This window comes from Diadema setosum, chromosome 4, assembly GCF_964275005.1.
Source record: "Diadema setosum chromosome 4, eeDiaSeto1, whole genome shotgun sequence".
NCBI lineage: Eukaryota > Metazoa > Echinodermata > Echinoidea > Diadematoida > Diadematidae > Diadema > Diadema setosum.
The window spans coordinates 16,887,593-16,906,165 of NC_092688.1; the positions used below are offsets into that span (position 1 = coordinate 16,887,593).

An 18,573-nucleotide genomic window follows, 5' to 3' on the forward strand; every position below is an offset into this window, starting at 1 on the left:
CGTCTAACCACGTCGCAGAAATCACGCTGAAACAAGCGTGCACCCGCTGTGCGATTGTCGCCTTCTCAAGTGCATGGCACATGTAAGTCATAAAAAAAAAAAAATCTGAAGGGTGAACTTCTAGGCGAGGAATCCAACAGCAAGGTTGGTGAGGCCAACCGAAAAAGGTTGAGGAGGTTGAACACGAGGCGACATACTTTTTGCCAAATTCGAGTGGACGTGAAATGAGTTTTACTGTGTAACGGCACGTTTCTTCTCTCGTCGACGCGCCGACACATCCCCGTACGCACAGCGGATTCCGTGTCGGTGAAGCGGGTGGATATAGGCATCGCACTATCCCGTGCGGACGAGCTGGTTGGAACAGTCCATACCAGTTGACTATCAGTGGCCTTCATGCCTTGTAGCGACGGGGCGTTCGGGCAGAAAGACTGCTTGCTACACACTTGCCTGAGGAAATAAACGGAGGCTGGAGAAAAACGGAAGTGAACACATCGATCAGCCTTGATAATCATCAAGATACGAGAAGAGGGAGAAAATAAAGAAATTCTTATCGTCCAAAGTGAGTGAACAAAGACCGGCACCATTCCTACTATCACTGGAATACAGCCGGCGCAGGACAAGGCCGACTGGTCGCCGAAAATGGTGCAGGTTTGCGCGGGCTGCGAGCGGCCCATTCTCGACCGTTTCCTGCTCAACGTGCTGGACCGGCCGTGGCACGTCAAGTGCGTGCAGTGCTGCGAGTGCAAGGCCAAGCTCACGGAAAAGTGCTTCTCGAGGGAGGGGAAACTCTTCTGCAAAAACGACTTCTTCAGGTAAGTCAACCTTCCTTTGCTTGTCCCTCTGATTTTTGTTATTTTCAACGAGTTCACGTCCATCGACGACGTTGCAAAGGCCATCTCTATTACAACATGTGTTCTGTTGTGATGTACTGACTTAATGAAAATAAAAGCAAACAAAATAATCTGTTAGGAGATCGAGAAAATAAACTTGCAGTGCTCCGATACGGGAATAATGATTAAAAATATTTCCCATAAGTAGAAAGTAGGCCACGTCTCCTGTTGAGATTCATCGTGGATCAGTGATAAGGGCTGACAATATAAGCTTCATATTATAATTGATGAAATCATAGTTACACGCCTTCTCACTCAAATACGTTACTGCATCAGATACAGTATAATATAATAACAAATGTCTCCACATGTTGCTTACTCTTGCAATTTTCCTGTGACTCTTATTTCGTTGAGTTGTAGTGCGATGCTGCCAACATTCTTTTACATATCCAATACATAACTGTCAAGATAATGTAGAGAAAAAAGTTAGCCCTCTCACGTCTTGAAGTGCCACTGCGTTTTAAAATCGGCGAATTTCAAACGGACGATGGTTGTTTGATTTATCAACACCTCAAAATCTCCGGTAATTGGAGAGAAAACAGCAAACCGTGTCGCGCAAAGCCCCTGTCCGCATTACAGTAAGCGCGCCGGTTTTCTGATAACAAGATATCTTATCAATATGCAATAAACAAGAAGAGAAGAAAATGGCCCCTACGCTCTCTTCCTGTTTGGAGTACCAAACAGGGCTTGGAATCCGCGTGAATGTGGTTTGATAACAACATGTGCTTCTCTAGGCCCAGGATGAAACGTCTTGACAGGCGGGAGTACCCATCCCGACACTTCACATCCAGCCCCATAACAGGCAAGTGGGGATGTTGCTAACATAATTTATTGTAAAACTATAGAGACCATCTTCACAAACTGGTTCCGGCGTTTTATAAAAACAACAATCGATAGAATTACAATATCCATCAATATGCATTATTTACAAAGATTTTTATGAGTTTACTGTCAATGACCAATGATATACGCAAACTTTGCTATTACAGAACTAGATAGTTCAGAGAACGTCCACGCTACCAAGCCAAACCGCTCCTATCTGAGCAGTCTCTTCGTATTATGATCATGGTAGAGTCCATTGTATGATGCACTGAGTCAACTTTTAACCCTCTGTCAATTGTGTTTTGGATGTACATTTTGCAAATGTTTGTGTATCTATATGCTATCATCCATGCTATCTATTGGCATTTCCTGTATGACAGATTGACTAATCTTAAGTCGCCACTGAACACTAGAACTCCGTGGTTGTATCTCCCAAACGCTACGCCTTTCGAGCCGTCTTTCAGTAATTCGTTCATCTGGGTTTAGTAGACACAGTGATGAAGAAACAATGCGAAGCACTCAACAACAGTAGCTTTGTTACGCAACATTGTTACTCGCGTATGAGGTTCAACGCAACGCTTGGATTAAATCTCTTCTAGTGATGAATAGAAACTCAACTCGCTCTCATATATAAAAATAGTGCAATTGTCGCCGATCAGAGCCGAAGACTTTGCGTGCCTTTTCAATATGCAAAGATCAGCTTTCCACACTTCTGAAAAAAAAAACTACACGTCTTCTCATACGTGCCACTTATTCAGCATGTTTCATACAATGTGAAAACTTGTACATCAAGAGTTAATTTATCAGCATCATTCATTATAGCGATGCTTCCATACCTTGTTTTAGACAAATGCAAATCTAAAATAACCTCAAGAGGCAAAGCCTTGGATTGGAACCTGTAGATAAGTCGAATACATTCTAATATTTACATGATTGACGATCATTAAGTTCTCGGTGAAATCGAGTATGCCCAACCTCGTTTGATTTCCACGCTAATGAAATTTTAATGAAACGCAAACATATCCTATCACGCAAACGAGTTCATATTATTATCGTCCAACCCTTATAGTTTTGTACCTGTTATAATCGCATTTACCCGTTCTGAAGCATCTAATAGTACATCTACTGTAGCTATGCGATACGCGAAATTACAAACGCTAGCACCGGAATGTACTAAATTAATTCTTAATAAGTTGTTTCAATTACGCTAATTCATCAGTATTCGAAATGCGCTTGTTACATTCGTGCGTTAGCCTTTTCAAAGTGTAGTGATTGACTGGCACATTATTTAATATATTCAATGTGTAATTTGTAGATTTATTTTGAGGGTTCTTTTTATTTCATAGATGGATAATATATACCTGTAGATAGTAGCAATGTTCATGAATGATAAATGTCTATGTGTCTGTTTGACAGTTGATAATGTTCTTCATATACCTCATGGTGACATGCAGGGTATAGAAAATTAATTCTAAATTGATTTGAAAGTATGTGATGAATGATTGGCTGGAAGACATGATACCATGTATGGATGTCATTTTAATGAGGATAATGAAATATGCCATTACCCATTCCTGTGACAGTCACGGCATAATGTAATTAGTTTACACAATGTTCTGCAATTGTTTTGTTGTGTACATGATATAATTAGATTTCCCAGTCAACATTTGTTAATAAACATGTCAAGTTATAATTATGAGTTAACGGGCAAAAAAAAAAAAAAAAACTGAAAAAGTACCTGGATTTTGTGTTTCTCCCAGAATGGCATGGCAATTGAACACTTTGCATCACCGAATTGGATAAAATAAATGACTTATTAAGTCAAACCAGCTGGGCTGTTTGTCAGAAATTGGGTTGTGTTGATAATATTTACTGACAGTAAACTTAAGTTGGTACATGTATGTGTATTTCGTTTTCCATGTTTCGGCTTTCTATATAACTGGGTTCAGATGATAGCACTCGTATTTGCGGAGGTATTGCTCTTGCCTGCGACAAACTTGGAAAAAATAGCAATCTGTCGATCTCCTTGATAACAATCTCTTTTCAAACATATGAATATAATCGTGAGATAATGAAGAAAGGCAATTATGAAGCAGCATAGGATATCACGTCCAAGATTTTGTGTTTCGTTGTTGTTACATTCTAACCATATTTCTAGCACATTCTCACTCATGTGACTCAAAATGAATAACTTCTATACGCACGTACCTATCGTCTATTTCAATATTTGTTGTTGCTTTTTATTTCTTGTGTATATGAGTGAAACAAATTCACATCAATGGGCGATTAAATAGTGGAATTTAAAAAAAAATGTGACCAATGACAACAAGTATGGAGAGTTGCGGGTCATTTCAATTTCTGGCGTGTTATTGACGTTGCATATTAGAGATGAAGGCGCGTGATAACTGCAACATTAGGAACCATATTCCATCGGTTTGTCGTAAGTTTCACACCGGTGTCTGTCTGCCTCAGCAGTAGAAGAGCGACGTAAGGGTGAAGAGAGGGAACCGCTTTTGGTGGTGAGGTGAGCGTTTTCTGCATTCCCAAACATGTGTGTACCGTCTATACCCACACCGTGCAACGTAATTGTTGTGGCGGGCACGCAGCGCGTTGATGGTCGCTAATCAGCCACTAATTGATAGGTTTGTCTGTAGGGCACTTGTCTTTCGGGGCCTGTACTTATCAAATAACCAACGCCACCCTCCTCACTCATTCGTACATATAGGAAGCAGCATGTCGTGATTGCACTCGCTGGTTGTAATTAATGAGCGTAAAACGTCCCGCCTTGCGAGCTCTGTGCTTACAATTTGTGCTGTCAGTACGAGAGAAGAAAAGGTGATGGACGAGCATACACCTAAAACAATCATAATGTTATGCTTGTGTAATCTCTACGTGTTATCTTGTAGTCATGGCATCTTTAGTTTACATTGTATTCAGGAACAATTTGCAATCAGTTGTGTTATATTCATGGTATCAATTTGAAGATGACAGAGTCACGAAATTCTGATGTGTACACAAAAATTCTATACATGTTTGCCACTGGCGATGTATGTTAATCTGGACTGTTCGATTCGTCCGTTTCGTTTGTATTGTCTCTCATCAAATTATTAATTTCACGCTAATACTTTTTGCAACATGTTAGAGAGAATACTTCTCATAATCAAATCTTACAACGGTCATCTCCTCCTGCGTGCATTCGACAAAATGGTCATTCCCCAAACAAAGTTTATTCATTGATGTATAATCAGCCCCTCTGCTGGTCGATTCTACTTCACACAAACGTTTTTGGGATTTGATACAAGTAAATCAACGAGAGGGATGACAAAACTTTTACGACAAATTATTGTGGTTTTGCGGTAATGGTGTCTTATCATTATAATGATAGAAATAAGTAGATATAATGATAAAAAGTAATGTATGCATTTTTTTTTTACATACTACAATTTTCATGTCCGCGTATAGACATACACAGCTAGATCGTAATCATGTGTAAATACCTCTATTGAAACACTTTACTTTTATTATTTTAATTAGAATATCGATTATGTTCATAATTTTTCGGAAAAAAAGGCAATAAATCTTAAAATTGTTTCAGTTTTAACAGGTTTACCACTCCATATGGTGTCATGGAGTTATTCTGCAAGGCTGATGTTAGCTGTTTAAACACACATTTATGAAAGCGACAGAATCGAGTGTTTTCTCTCCACTGATATCCTCTGTGTGTATATTAATGAATGGTAATAGAATCGGAGGTTTACCAACTCGAGTAACCCACGACTCCTTTACGTATTTATAGCCTTATTAATCATTCAATTTGCCGCTCGTTTGGTCACGTCTCCTGCAACTGCCTATAAGGTACAAATAAACATACATCATTAAATATTTAGCACCCGTCACCGCAGACGTGTCATTATCTAAGAGATCAATAGTGCTTGGAACGAATTTCTCACCCCTCCCCTTTCTTTCTTTTCACTCTCTCTTTCTTTGGGATCAAAAGAGCCGAAAAGTGAACGAGGTGAGTGTAGAAAGATGTTCGCTAATAATGACCTGCGTAACGAAGGAGATGGCAGTGCACGTATTGTGAGTGGACCGGGACCTCCCACCATCACGTTCATACAATGTAAGAGAATAGTCATCTCCACAGCGTGTAACCTATTGGCCGTTTGGGGGAGGGAATGTTCGTTCGTACTCTTTCTTCTTTTGCGGTCAACTCCCAGTTTGGTGTCGGTTAGCGCGAGTATTATGTTGGATGCATGACGGTTCAAGACGTGGTTGTACACACTCATGTTGTCGGTTATGAAGGGTCTTTTCTACACCCATGAATTACAGGAGTACGATTTTATTCGTCACGTCTTTTGTACATTTTCCATGCGTCCAAGACAACGCCTTATGATACACTTTTTAAAATCACAGATTACACCCTACATTGGTCGATGGTCGAGAAGATAATAGTCCTTTCTAGAGGTGTATTGAATGAGAGGAAATATTTTGTGCATATGCTTGAAAGCAGACCAAACCCCCACCTCCTCCTCTTCCACTTCCTCCTCCTCCTCCTCCTCCTCCTCCTCTTCTTCTTCTTCTTCTTCCACAGCCTCCTCCTCTTCCTCCTCTTTTTCCTCTTCCCTCATCCTCATAATTCATCACAGGATAGCATGCCTCCCATTTGGAGCTAGACGTCATCTGCCAGTCGACATGTATGACAATTGGGGATGGGTGACGAGCACGGGGTAACGCCTTTGGGGCAGATGTGATCTGTGTGCGTACAGCCGTTTCGTGGGAAATGACTGGCTATATGCATCTCTCCTTCATAGATCAATGGAGCCCCAAAAGGTCACGTGCGTTTTGTGTATCTTGTCTTTTTCTATCTACTTCTCTTTCTCCTCCTCCTCCTCTCTCCCCCCCCCCCTCCCCCATCCCTCTCTCTCTTGTACAAATTATACACACATGCACACACGCATAGACAAGGAATGGCTTTATTTGCTCAGGATGCAAAACGAATAATTCAGGAAGTATTCTGACATCTAATCTAGTTATGTCCACGAGAGCGTGAGATATGAACTATATTTCTATCAATAGCAAAAGCTGTATAAGTGGAAAAGACAGTTGAATGATATGATACTGAATGAGGTCATATAACCTGGCTGAAAGCAAATTTTACCTTTTCTACCTTTATTCTTATCTACCTTGTATAATCCATATGTGTAGTACATTTATCACGTACTGGAGAAGATAAGACATGTGTAAGTTTTGGTGTGTTTTTTTTTTTTTGGGGGGGGGGGGTTAATGAACTGACCGAAATGATTTTGCAATCATTAGAAAATAGCATTTAGCAAAATTAGTCATCTTGATATGTCATTACAGATCAGTAATAGAAATATTGATAGATAGATACACATATTGTACAAAGATAGATAGATTACTGATCATAGATGGATGTATAGGTACACAGATAAAGGGATGGGGGGGGGGGGCAAGGTATAGATGAGAATGGAGATCGGGGGTGTTTCCGTTGACAAATGTTAGAAAATGAACACGATGGACAAGTTATCACGGGGGAAGCACCAAAGGAGCACTTTCCCCGAGTCCACTGCATAGTCTTGCTTGTGCTTTACATTCGAGTGCTCTACCAGTAGCTGCCAATTCAACACCACGGCGTGCAAACCCACGACGCCATATTGCAGCATTGCCTTCCTGTATTAGTGTATTGCCCATTCAAATTTAAGTCAAATTTAGACGACGATGCATGCAGAAGAAGAAAAAAAAATAATGGAAGAAGGAGCTAATGCAACAACTTGGATACTGATAATAGTCACTTTGCTATTTACTTGAGACACACTCTATCGAGTCAGGCTCTTTTTGACGGGTGGGCAAACATTTCCACCAACTGGGGTGCACTTTTTACGAGGGTGAAGTGTGTTTCTGTGCCATATTTCCCTTTGTGTTGACTCACATAAGGAAGGCGCTGTTTGTTTGACGGGATTTACGACAATGCACATCTATTTGCACAAAAAGAGAAGTTTCATACCGCGTTTTTGTATCTAAAGGGAGGGGGAGGGTAAGTGAGTTCTTTTGTACAAGTCAGGCGCGATAGGAGTCTATGGCATACTATATAACTTGCTAACAAGTAGCAACACTGAATGCCATATGTTATATTTAACTCCTCATCCAGTAGTAATCTGTATCTCGGCTTCAACTGTTTAATACAAGAAGGCGAGTAAAGGTCAAATAAGTTCAGACATGTTGTTTGAGCAGGATGGAGCGGCATTGCTGAGACTTGGAAATATCAGAAAGGGGTTCGACACGCAAAGAGTTGAGTTACGCATTGTATAGCCACATTTTACAGACAACATATCAGGCTATAGACATTATACCAGCCCGGTCTTTTTGCCTCTGGTCGGCGTCATCCAAGTAATCGCTCTCCACCGTGGTGGTATATCAGTTGGTAAAACGCGACAGCGCCCTCCCTGACTTGCGACTTCCCCTCCACCTTCCCTTTCGTGCTCCTCTTCCCACATCCCCTTCTCCCTATCCTTCATCTTCATTCCACTCTTCCCAAGTATGATCGACGGCAATAATTACATATATCTGCCACCTCACAAACCGTCGTTCTTTCACAGGCGTTTTGTCACGAGATCATATTTTTATACATTTTTTTTTCCTTTGTACATTGACTGACATCTTCAATTCAATTTCAATTTAAATTCAATTCAATAGTTTATTTGTTTCCATCATCAAAGAAGAAAAAGACAACAAGATTCAAAGCGGCACAAGTTGTCGATTTGACTGTCATTCATCTCATAAGGACATTTTCTTCGAATGCAATATAAAGTATGTGCACGAATGATATGTAAAAAAAGAATCAATGCACACTTTGTCATGGTAACAACAAAAGAGTAACATCTTACATTACTTTTTAATAAAGGTTATTCGTGCTACCATCTGGCATAGACTTACCATTGATAAAGATTGATTTCACAACGTAATTCATCTGTACCGTCTATGACGTCAAATGCGTGGTATTCTTTCCTTATAAGGTTATAAAATTAATATTCGTTTTTAGTTTGGACGAGCAGATTGGCAATATTCTGTCTTTTGGAGGCGTATACACGAATAAAGTGTATACCACCTACAATGTCTACATATCTTGGGCGCATAGTCATGGACGCAGTATAATTGCAATTTAGAAGAAGTGAAATGAGCAACGTTTTGTGTGCAAGACACGCTGGCAGGGATAATTTACAATCACGTTACTATGAAAGGTAGTGTGAGATGTGAAAAGGACGGTGATTAGAATTGGCATACTAATATCTAGAAGAACATATCATTCTTTTCACAGTATTATCTGTATCCGTCATTCAGCTGTTGCCTTTGTTTCATCGCTTATTCCAAAGACTCATGAAAGAATCATTGGAAATGAGAAGCTTTCAGTGACAACGTATAATATCTGTATTTCGAAATGAACGAAATGAGAACACTAGCAGACGTATTTGTCAAAGCGACTGAACCATCTCTCACTGCACATCCAAATCACCCATTTGAGCATTTGCAAATATCGAACTCTCCTACTAGAAAGTAGCGTACAAGTTTTGTTTCTCTGATCCCAAAGGGTGGCATTCATACCTGGAAAGTTTGGTCAAAGGTTAAATAAGTTCAGGTGTTGTCGGCGACGCTGGTATATTTCTCAAACAGAGAGAAAGTATACGACTACACAAAAACAACAACAAATCGTCAGCACGCATACGCACAAACTCGCATGGATATTCGCACAAAGGGGTATATACAATGACTGTATGTGAAACTTCTTGAGTGCATTTTACTGTTTTACAGATGAAAAGATGGATACGTACATGCTGTATACAACTAGTGGCTAATATGCCATTGAGTTACCACCTGAATGTCTAGATGTGTGAAACCAGTGTAGTCTCTTCGTGTTGTCAAATGTTGAGAGCTGGAACTTGCGAGGCATACAAGATGTAATAAATGTGGATGCAAGAAAAGGCTGTGTTACAGTTATATACGATGTTTAAATGAAGTCGAATTTGCTATACTTAGCATGTTTTTTTTTTTTTTTATATTTCGTAAAGATTTATGCAGCAATGTCAGCACACCATCTGGTTTCTGATCAGCGAATGTTGATAGAGGAAAGTTTTATAAAAGTTTATCTTACACAAAAGCTTATACTCGCTTGCACAAAATGGTATATCAGATATCAGGGCGTAAATATTGTATTCTTCTTTTTTTTAGAAACAAAATTAACGTGGTACACAGTGTGTGCGTCGAGATAACACAGTGTGTCTTCTAATGCAAACATTCCTGATTCAAATGACTTGACTTAGCTCTATAGCATTCTGTGTTAGTCTGTCAGTCAGGTAAAACTGACGTGGAAAATTGACAAACACATTTTTACAAAGGAGCTTATAACAGGTGTTTTCTTTATGGAATTATTCAAGAAATGTAGGCATTTAAACAATCACCTTTCTCCATATTTGTTTGTTTGTTTGTTTGTTTGGTTTATTTTTGCATTTTCTTTCTCCGAATACAATTGCAAATGAAAACAGAATGATACAGATAACATACAAATCAATACAAAAAAAATATCATTTGCGTAACAACATTAGTCTGAAGTGACATATGAATCAAAATAACATATTAAGGCATACTGTATCTATTAACAAAGGAGAAATCAATACAGGGGACCGTCATCATAAGCAGAGCTTGACGTGGATGAGGCCCTATCTAAATATGTGATACCAATGTAATACAACACAAATTATATATGTACTCATAAAACTCTTAATCTTAATACACGAAACACATTTTGCTAGAGAAAAAAGAAAAAAAAAACAGAAAAGAAAAATAGTGACTTGACGCTTTAAAACAAGAAAAAAAAAAAAAAGAAACCAGCACGCTGCACCATTGACAACTGCATGGTATATTAGACAATAAAAGTGTAGGTGTGTGCGAGTGTCTCATTTTTTTTTCAATCTTTGTTGCTTTTTACTGAACAAAATCTACAATTGGTTCCTGTTTGTATATCAGTTTAATATAAACCGTATAAAATTGTTAACAATTACAATTAAATAATGACCAGCAGTTTCTGTGTTGTGAAGTAGGATCCCTACGTAATTCATAACATTATGGTATATATTGGCTCATCTTGAGGAGGGTTAAGTGGTTTGAAGTTTAAACACTGATTTTATTATTCCACTTATGACCGATGTCATATAGTAGACAATAAAAGTGTAGGTGTGTGCGAGTGTCTCATTTTTTTTTTTTCAATCTTTGTTGCTTTTTACTGAACAAAATCTACCATTGGTTCCTGTTTATATATCAGTTTAATATAAACCGTATAAAATTGTTAACAATTACAATAGTATGACCAGCAGTTTCTGTGTTGTGAAGTAGGATCCCTACGTAATTCATAACATTATGGTAAATATTGGCTCATCTTGAGGAGGGTTAAGTGGTTTGAAGTTTAAACACTGATTTTATTATTCCACTTATGACCGATGATGAGAATATCGTAGTGTGTAAAGTATAGTTGTTTTAGTAGAGTGAGTTTTTTAGACTGAGTAAACACTGCTCGTCGATGTGTCTTTTTTGACAATTTTAGGCTAAAATAACTCGAATTCGAGAGCTGTGCATTTTGAGGCAGTCGTGGCTATTTTTGTTTCCAAGAGTGAGACTTGAGCAAAAGGGAGAGTGGAGCAGGGTTTGTGCGAGCCAAAATGGGTTTGTGTCTCCGGGCTTGTTTTCTACTGGTAGTTGGAGCACATTCGTTGCTTGGCGTTCCCGCCATTCAACGCGTGCATTTTAGGCGGGATTGACGATTCCCCCTCAACGCAGACGACATATCAAATTTACCTTCCTGTTTGGCTTTCCAATTTCCCCGTTGCATCTCATGGCGATATTGCCCATCAAATCATTACACCTCTAATATCAAGAGATGCCTTGGAAAAAAAAAAGGAGGAAAAAATCCTCCTCCTCTTCCTCATGTCCTTCTCTTGTTAGGGCGTTTTAGAGAAGCAATTCTGTTAATGTGTTGCGAGAAAGAAAGAGTGAATATGAGAGGGAAAAGAAGGGAGGGAGAAAGTCGGAGAAAAATTGAGAAAGATGGAAATAGCAAACAGAGCCAGAGACAGAAAGGCGCGTTTAGCATTTAAAACTAGGAAAGATGTGGATTAAGAAAGAGACATGCGCTCCGGTGTCGGATTTCGTTCCACCTCACGATGGTGTAGTATCTATGACACTCCCTAGTCCCTCGAAAAAACCGTTATTCGCTGTTGGCCCTATTAGGCGTAGGTCGTGATTGTCAGGGAAGGCGTTCCTTCAAATTTGGTCTTTGAGGCAGCTCTTTCTCTTCCCCTGTTCTTTCCTCTAGTGCTTATATTTATTTATGCATGTATATCCCCGAGACAGTTAAGTGACAATGTCCCGTGTGTTTACCGCTTTCGTGCGATTACTGAAATGAAGGTACTCAGGTTACCGTCCGGTTTGTATATGATATACAAAATGCGTTGTGAACGATGAGCGTGATTTCGAATCACACCCACACTGGTGGCTTATAACCTGTAGATTTGTTCTATCATAGAGCTACATGGCTGTATGTATGTATGTATGTATGTATGTATGTATGTATGTGCATGTGTGCGTGTGGTTGTGTGCAGTTACCACATTGCAAATATCAGTCATCAAGCATGTCAAATATCTATGATTCTATCAATATATGTCATCTCCTTTAAATGTGTTTCCGTCTTCTGATTCGGTTGTTGGTGTTGATTAATCACGACGAAGTAAATTAAGAATATTGATATCCTTAGGTGATATGGGTACTTGGAAATTGCTGGACGAATTCTATTTGGACGTCATAGCATACAGCGACTCAACGATTTAATCATCTTTTGTACTTCAACTGGACTCCATGAAAGACCAGCTTTGCATAGCTGAATATGGGATATCCAGCCATCTTCTGAGATAGAAAACAAACAAACAAACAAACTTCAACACCTTATGACACAGTTTATGCTTGATATGGTCATTCTCTTCCTCTCTGTATGTCGATTTCAACCCCCTCATGATCATTATCCTTTCCCTCCCTAAAATCACCAACTGTATCATATCTGTCACACTTCTCAAATCGATGGAGTACTTTTACCCCTTTTATCCCTATTCGTTCACCCCTCCTCTTCTCTCCCAACCCGTCCCATTATGACCATCGAGCTATATATCGAAAGCCACCACAAAATGGCGCCAGATTTTTCTTATCCCCCTCACCCCCACCGGCAGATGATCTGTTCTGCTTTATGGTATCATTACATTCATGAACGCAAGTGAAAAACAGAACTTCTTTATACTTTCATCCATCAGCCATTCATCCTATCTAACCCTCTCCTTCCTCTTCATTTTCTTCATTCCCTCTCTCCCACCCCTCCTCCCCCTCTATCTTTTTTTTTCTTCTTCTCTTCCTTAAAGGCATAATTTACCATTTGCAGGTGAAACAAAAACCCAACATTAGTGCTTTAAAATAGATCTAAAATGTGAGTTAGGGATAGAAACAACCACTGTAAAACTTTGAATCCGTATAATCGATGTTAAGTATTGTTAATTACACAAAATGTGAACAATAGTTATAATAAGAATGCTTCCAGACTAAACCGTATACAGTTATGGTTTATTGAGAAGCATGCTGATATCTCCCCATATTTTAGGCTTTATTGCAAAAATTTTATATGGTAGGATGTTTTGTGATACAACAGACCTACACATATGCATCAAATGTGATATCTTGAACATTTTTGAAATCACTGCTCCCAAAGGTAAACTGGACCTTTAAGCAGACGATACGTCCCATTGCACTTCCTTTGCTTCGCGAGGTGACATCACTTACAGGCTTGGGTAACCACCGCTACTATAAAGCCAAACGCATTGTTCGAAGAACAGACTTTTTTTTTTTTGGGGGGGGGGGGGAATCAAAATATCTTTTACTGTATTTATCCTTCAGCGTGGTCACCGGAGTAGGTTTTAGAAACAAGGTTACAAAGAGTAGCCGAAGACATTCAAAAAGTAAAATAGAAAGAATTTATTGCAAGGAGAAAAGGGCATAGTATTTGATTCTCTAGTTATTTCCAGCTCTTTCTTGGCGATAAAACGCCCATAAGAAATGTACATAACATCCGACTTTCTGACCTGATTTAATGCATCACTGGGGCTTAGAATCCTATAGGAATCCCTTTTCGTTATCGCGTGATAACTGTCGCCAATTATAAGTCTCTCTAAAACCAAATTACTCCATCAAATAGTGATCCGGTTGAATGTGTTGGTGATTCACTAAAGATAACCTTTGTCACAATTGTGCATAACCTTCTTATTGAAATGAAACACCTTTGTTGGCTCCGCACAGGCAAGGGCCCAAATGGACAACGCTCTTGCATTATAACATATAGAAGACATTATTCCGGTATTTTCGTCTTTAAACGAGTCTAAACGATGCGTTGAAGGAACAGGTTACGTTACTAATCCCCGGTAGCTAACCGGTTTTGTTTGTCTGTTTGTTTTTTGTACTCCTGTTAAGTCCAGATATACAAAGTTGTAACAATGTTTGCTGCGGCGTTATGGAACTCGGATTTTCGATTTTTTGAGGTGAATCGGTATGACTTCATCCTTTCAAGAAAACAGTTAAAGTGTAGATGCATAAACTCAGATATTATAAATGTGTAGCACTCTCAGAAAGTGTATTCACACAGACGAATATCCATACTCAGTTGCATTTCGTCATCATGTGGCTCTTGTATAGAGGGGTTCTATACGATCACATATCATTGTGACGCATACTGGATTAAGGAATGCAGAGCGCCTTTGATCGATATTCTTCGGATATCAAGATGATGTGCTGAGATAGTTGGTGGTGAATTTTATCATCCATTCTTCTGAAGAACCATGGAGGAATGTAATGTGTTGGTGGGCGATATTGAAACAAGTGTGATGTGTAGTTTAGTGTGATTTTCAAGAGGACAATCAGCTCATAACTTACCCCCTCTGTCTGTTTATTTCTTTGCATGATTATGCCTGTCAAATACAATTTGCGTATCAATGCCGTGTAGCCTTGGGGTGTTAATACATATGCATGGTGTAATATCACATAAATATCACCCGGTTTACCGTGAAGCGACGACCCAGTAGGCCTATATGCAAATCAGATCTCTTTAGCTAGGGTCAATTGCTCGGCAAGAGAAAGCACTATACTTTTCAAGAAGTGTAATTTTGTTCCAAACTCTAGTCCTCCTTCGCCGTGTCCCTATGTCGAGAGGAGGACGACACACGACAGGGGCGAAACGTGCAGCAGCAACAACTGTCACGAAATTCATAATATGAGAGCCCGCTGTCGAAGCCTTCGTTTTCTCTCCCCTCGTGGTAAATGCAGAACAATGTTGGCGCGAATGCCGGATATGCCATTTCCTTCCCATTCCCATTCTGTAAGAAAAATCATTATGCATATCAGCACTGAGGGCAACACACCATGGGAAACGATAGTCCATTATGACAGTCTATCGGCTCGCTGCCGAAAAAAAAAAGAGGAGATAGAGAGACCATTTGGAGACAGAGATCGAGGAAGAGGAGTTAGTGTCTTTTCGCATCGTTGTGATCCCGCCACCAGCTACCCCCCATCCCGCCGTCGGCCCCGATAAGGTATTCGTTTAAATCTTGGATTAATAACGTTATTGCACACAATAAAAGTCAGGATCGTCAAAGTGGACGCATTGCGATACGCGAAGAGGTACAGGGCTTCCGATTCCCTTTTTCTGTCTTCCATTACACAAAATCGTTTTGTTTAAATCCGGATTGTAATTGTGCGCCCATGGGCACACTCTAAAATTCATGAGAATTTCGATACGTTTGCACACGATGCGTCGCTCACCATTATGTCTATGTATTTTCTTGCTGCAAGCGGTGACTCAGTGTCGTAATACATAGTGCTCATTCGACACCCCCTTCTTTTTTTAACACAAATGATATCTAAAGTGTCTTTTCAAAGATAATACTGATGATTTTAGGTGTGTGTCGCTTGCTTAATGAAGTCCTTCTGGGTATGGGTCCTTTAAGTGCCGTTTTGAAATCCTCGCTGTGGCACTATATCCATATCTAAACCCGTCCGCAAAGCAACACCACTTCGCTCACCAACCGCCGCGTGTGTGCACTTATATGGCGGATATTTTTCACGCGTGTTTACGCGCAGTGGGGTCCCTGCTATTGTGTGCTAAAACGACCCCGACTTCAGCCGTACAAACCCGAGCTCGTTTGAATGCGATTTGTCGCTTCGGAGGCAGCCACCCGTTTGAGCTGTTGTTAGTGTTTCTGCTCTCTCTGTTGACAAAGAATAAATCATATTTTCTTGTTTGAATGACGTGTCTGTTCTGCTGTGCGCGAGAAATATTTGTTAACACCGTGTATCCGAATGGGCTCTCTGCAAGCCATTGACGAGGTACCGCGTGTTGCGTGGAGCCGTGGTTCTCTATAGCTGGCAGAGTATGACCCCAAAAGGATCTAGTAGTAAAAGCGTTTACTGGTTAACACCAGTAAAGTCTCTCTTAACTTTGGCATGTATTTTTGTAGTTTTATGACACACTAGTAACAGATGGAACCTATTATTTGTACTATTTTGTGAGGCAATGTTGTGTTGAAAGTCATTACTCCTCTGTAATAAAAACACATCATGCGTGTGTTTGTTTGTTTACTTATGTGTACAAACATGTGAGCACTATTTTGACTCTAATCAAAGCAGTCAAATCAATGTTAGGCAATGATGTGTTGAAAGTCATTACTCCTCTGTAATCAAAACACATCATGCGTGTGTATGTTTGTTTATTTGTTTGTGTGCATCTGTGTGCAAGCATGTGAGCACTATTTTGACTCTAATTAAAGCAGTTAAAATATTACTTGTTATTCCATCGTCATGACCCCGGAAGAAGTTTCTGTAGTTATATAGGAGAGCTATAGGTCGGTGAGTGTCAAGATTCTGTGTCAAAAAATGGCGGATTTGATCTTTAACCCGCGAAGAAGTCGGGCAAAGAAGGCGCGAAGCTGCCCTGCCCTTGTATGGTGACGTTACGTAGCGGGATGACGACACCCTCTCGCGTCGTCTATTCCAGACAACCCCCTAAACAAACTGTACCAGAATTGTGTGGTTCTTTTGGCGACCTTTCACCTGCCCATCACTTCTCGCTGCATTCTGCACCAAGTAGCAGATAATTTTCCATGGATAAAGCACAACAGAGAGAGAGAGAGAGAGAGAAAAAAAAAACTCACGCCATAACGTCGGACAGTGTCGACGTCGGACGCGCACCCCTGCATCAGTTTTCTAAATTTCTGCTATCAACCTTTGATGCTTGATCAAGAAATCGAAAGAAGATATCGCGTCGCTTCATCGCAGCCAGGGTTGGTCGAGTGTCCAGTAACTCCTCGTTCTGTAAAGATGAACAAGAGATAAGGGATACATTTATACACTCACCATGCAATATCCAATCTAACTAATGAATAAACTGATATAATTTTGTCAGTACATTTAATCTGTTTGTGTGTATCATTTATTTTGCCAGTGCTGTAGTACATAGTTTGGCACCAAAAAGAGGTGGAAAGTCTCGGCCTAATAGCATAGACACTGTGGTAGAAAAGACCACTTCGTAGATAGAAGTAATCGCCTTCACAAAAGCACGAGTTGTATCCTTAACTTGGTTTGAAAACAGAAAGCATGTGAATGACACTGTCAAGTATATGGCTATCTTTTGCTGTATGTTTATGTTTTGTGTGTTTGTGTTTGTGGCAAAATAGCAGTGATTTCCGACACAAACGACAATCGGTCTTGGCATGAAAGTCGGTGGATTTGAGATTGTTGGGGGACGCGCACGTTCCTTTAAAATGATATTTCTCCACGTTTCCACCAGACGATAAATGATTTACATCTCGATGCAGGGCGCGCGCACTCGCATCGTGCTCTAATACCCTTGTGTCTCTCCGCTGCACACCCGGTGTAGGTTTTATTTTATTTGCTGGCTAAACACGATAAACGGATATGTTTGTAATTGATCACCTCGGGTAGCTCCGTCCAAGTTCGCTACACTTTGAACATGAATGGACAGTGCAAGGGGGGCGGATGTTGCACTCTGGCCTGTGACGAGCTTCGTCACTTTTTATCACCGTCTTCATACATTTGTCTGCATTAAGTCGAACACCGTCATTATTTTCACCAGAGCTGGGGCATTTTGTCGGCAAATCCTGCAAAATACGAGGGGGATCTCCCTGCAAAGACCCAGTTATTTTGGGGAAAGCCTCGTTGTGTATACAGTGCACGCTAAATCGCCTACATTCATTCATTCACAAAAACAAGGGGAAAAACTGACAGAAAGTGCAGAACCATTCTTCAGCAAAAACATGACATTGAACCCCCCAAAATTGTATTGTTTCTTACCTTGAGTAGATTTCCCGAAAAATCTTGATGACTCTAACCTTTACAAAAATGGAGATGACAAAGTCGCATATCAAGCTTTCTTATCATGCTGTTGTCGGTATAAGTATTGCGGGTGGAGTTACTACGGCTGATCGATTAAGTGCTTTATCTATGTGCATTTCTCCCATGTGACTGATTTTGGTGAGATCGTCTATAGAGAGAGATTTTGTGGTTTCTTATTTTAACAGAAAAACAAAACAAAGCAAAAAAAAAAAAACCCAGATACAAAACATCAACTGAGACAAAAGTGATCACAACTCGAAACGAGATGTTTTGATTAGAACAAAAAGAGGAGACCTCTCAAGTGATGTGAATGTCCGGTGGTGTACAATGGGAGGTGGGCTCGGCTGTAACGAAGTG

The 18,573-nt window shown here is 40.0% G+C and overlaps 1 protein-coding gene across 1 annotated transcript in view; it reads left to right on the top strand.

Moving 5' to 3' along the window:
* The first annotated feature begins 639 nt into the window (after positions 1–639).
* The window catches only part of LOC140226953 (LIM/homeobox protein Lhx5-like), an 81,975-nt gene continuing 64,041 nt past the window's right edge, over positions 640–18,573 (top strand). Inside the window, exon 1 of the mRNA XM_072307387.1 lies at positions 640–812. Within this exon, the coding sequence (XP_072163488.1) occupies positions 640–812 (173 nt within the window). The remainder of the gene's footprint in view (positions 813–18,573) is intronic.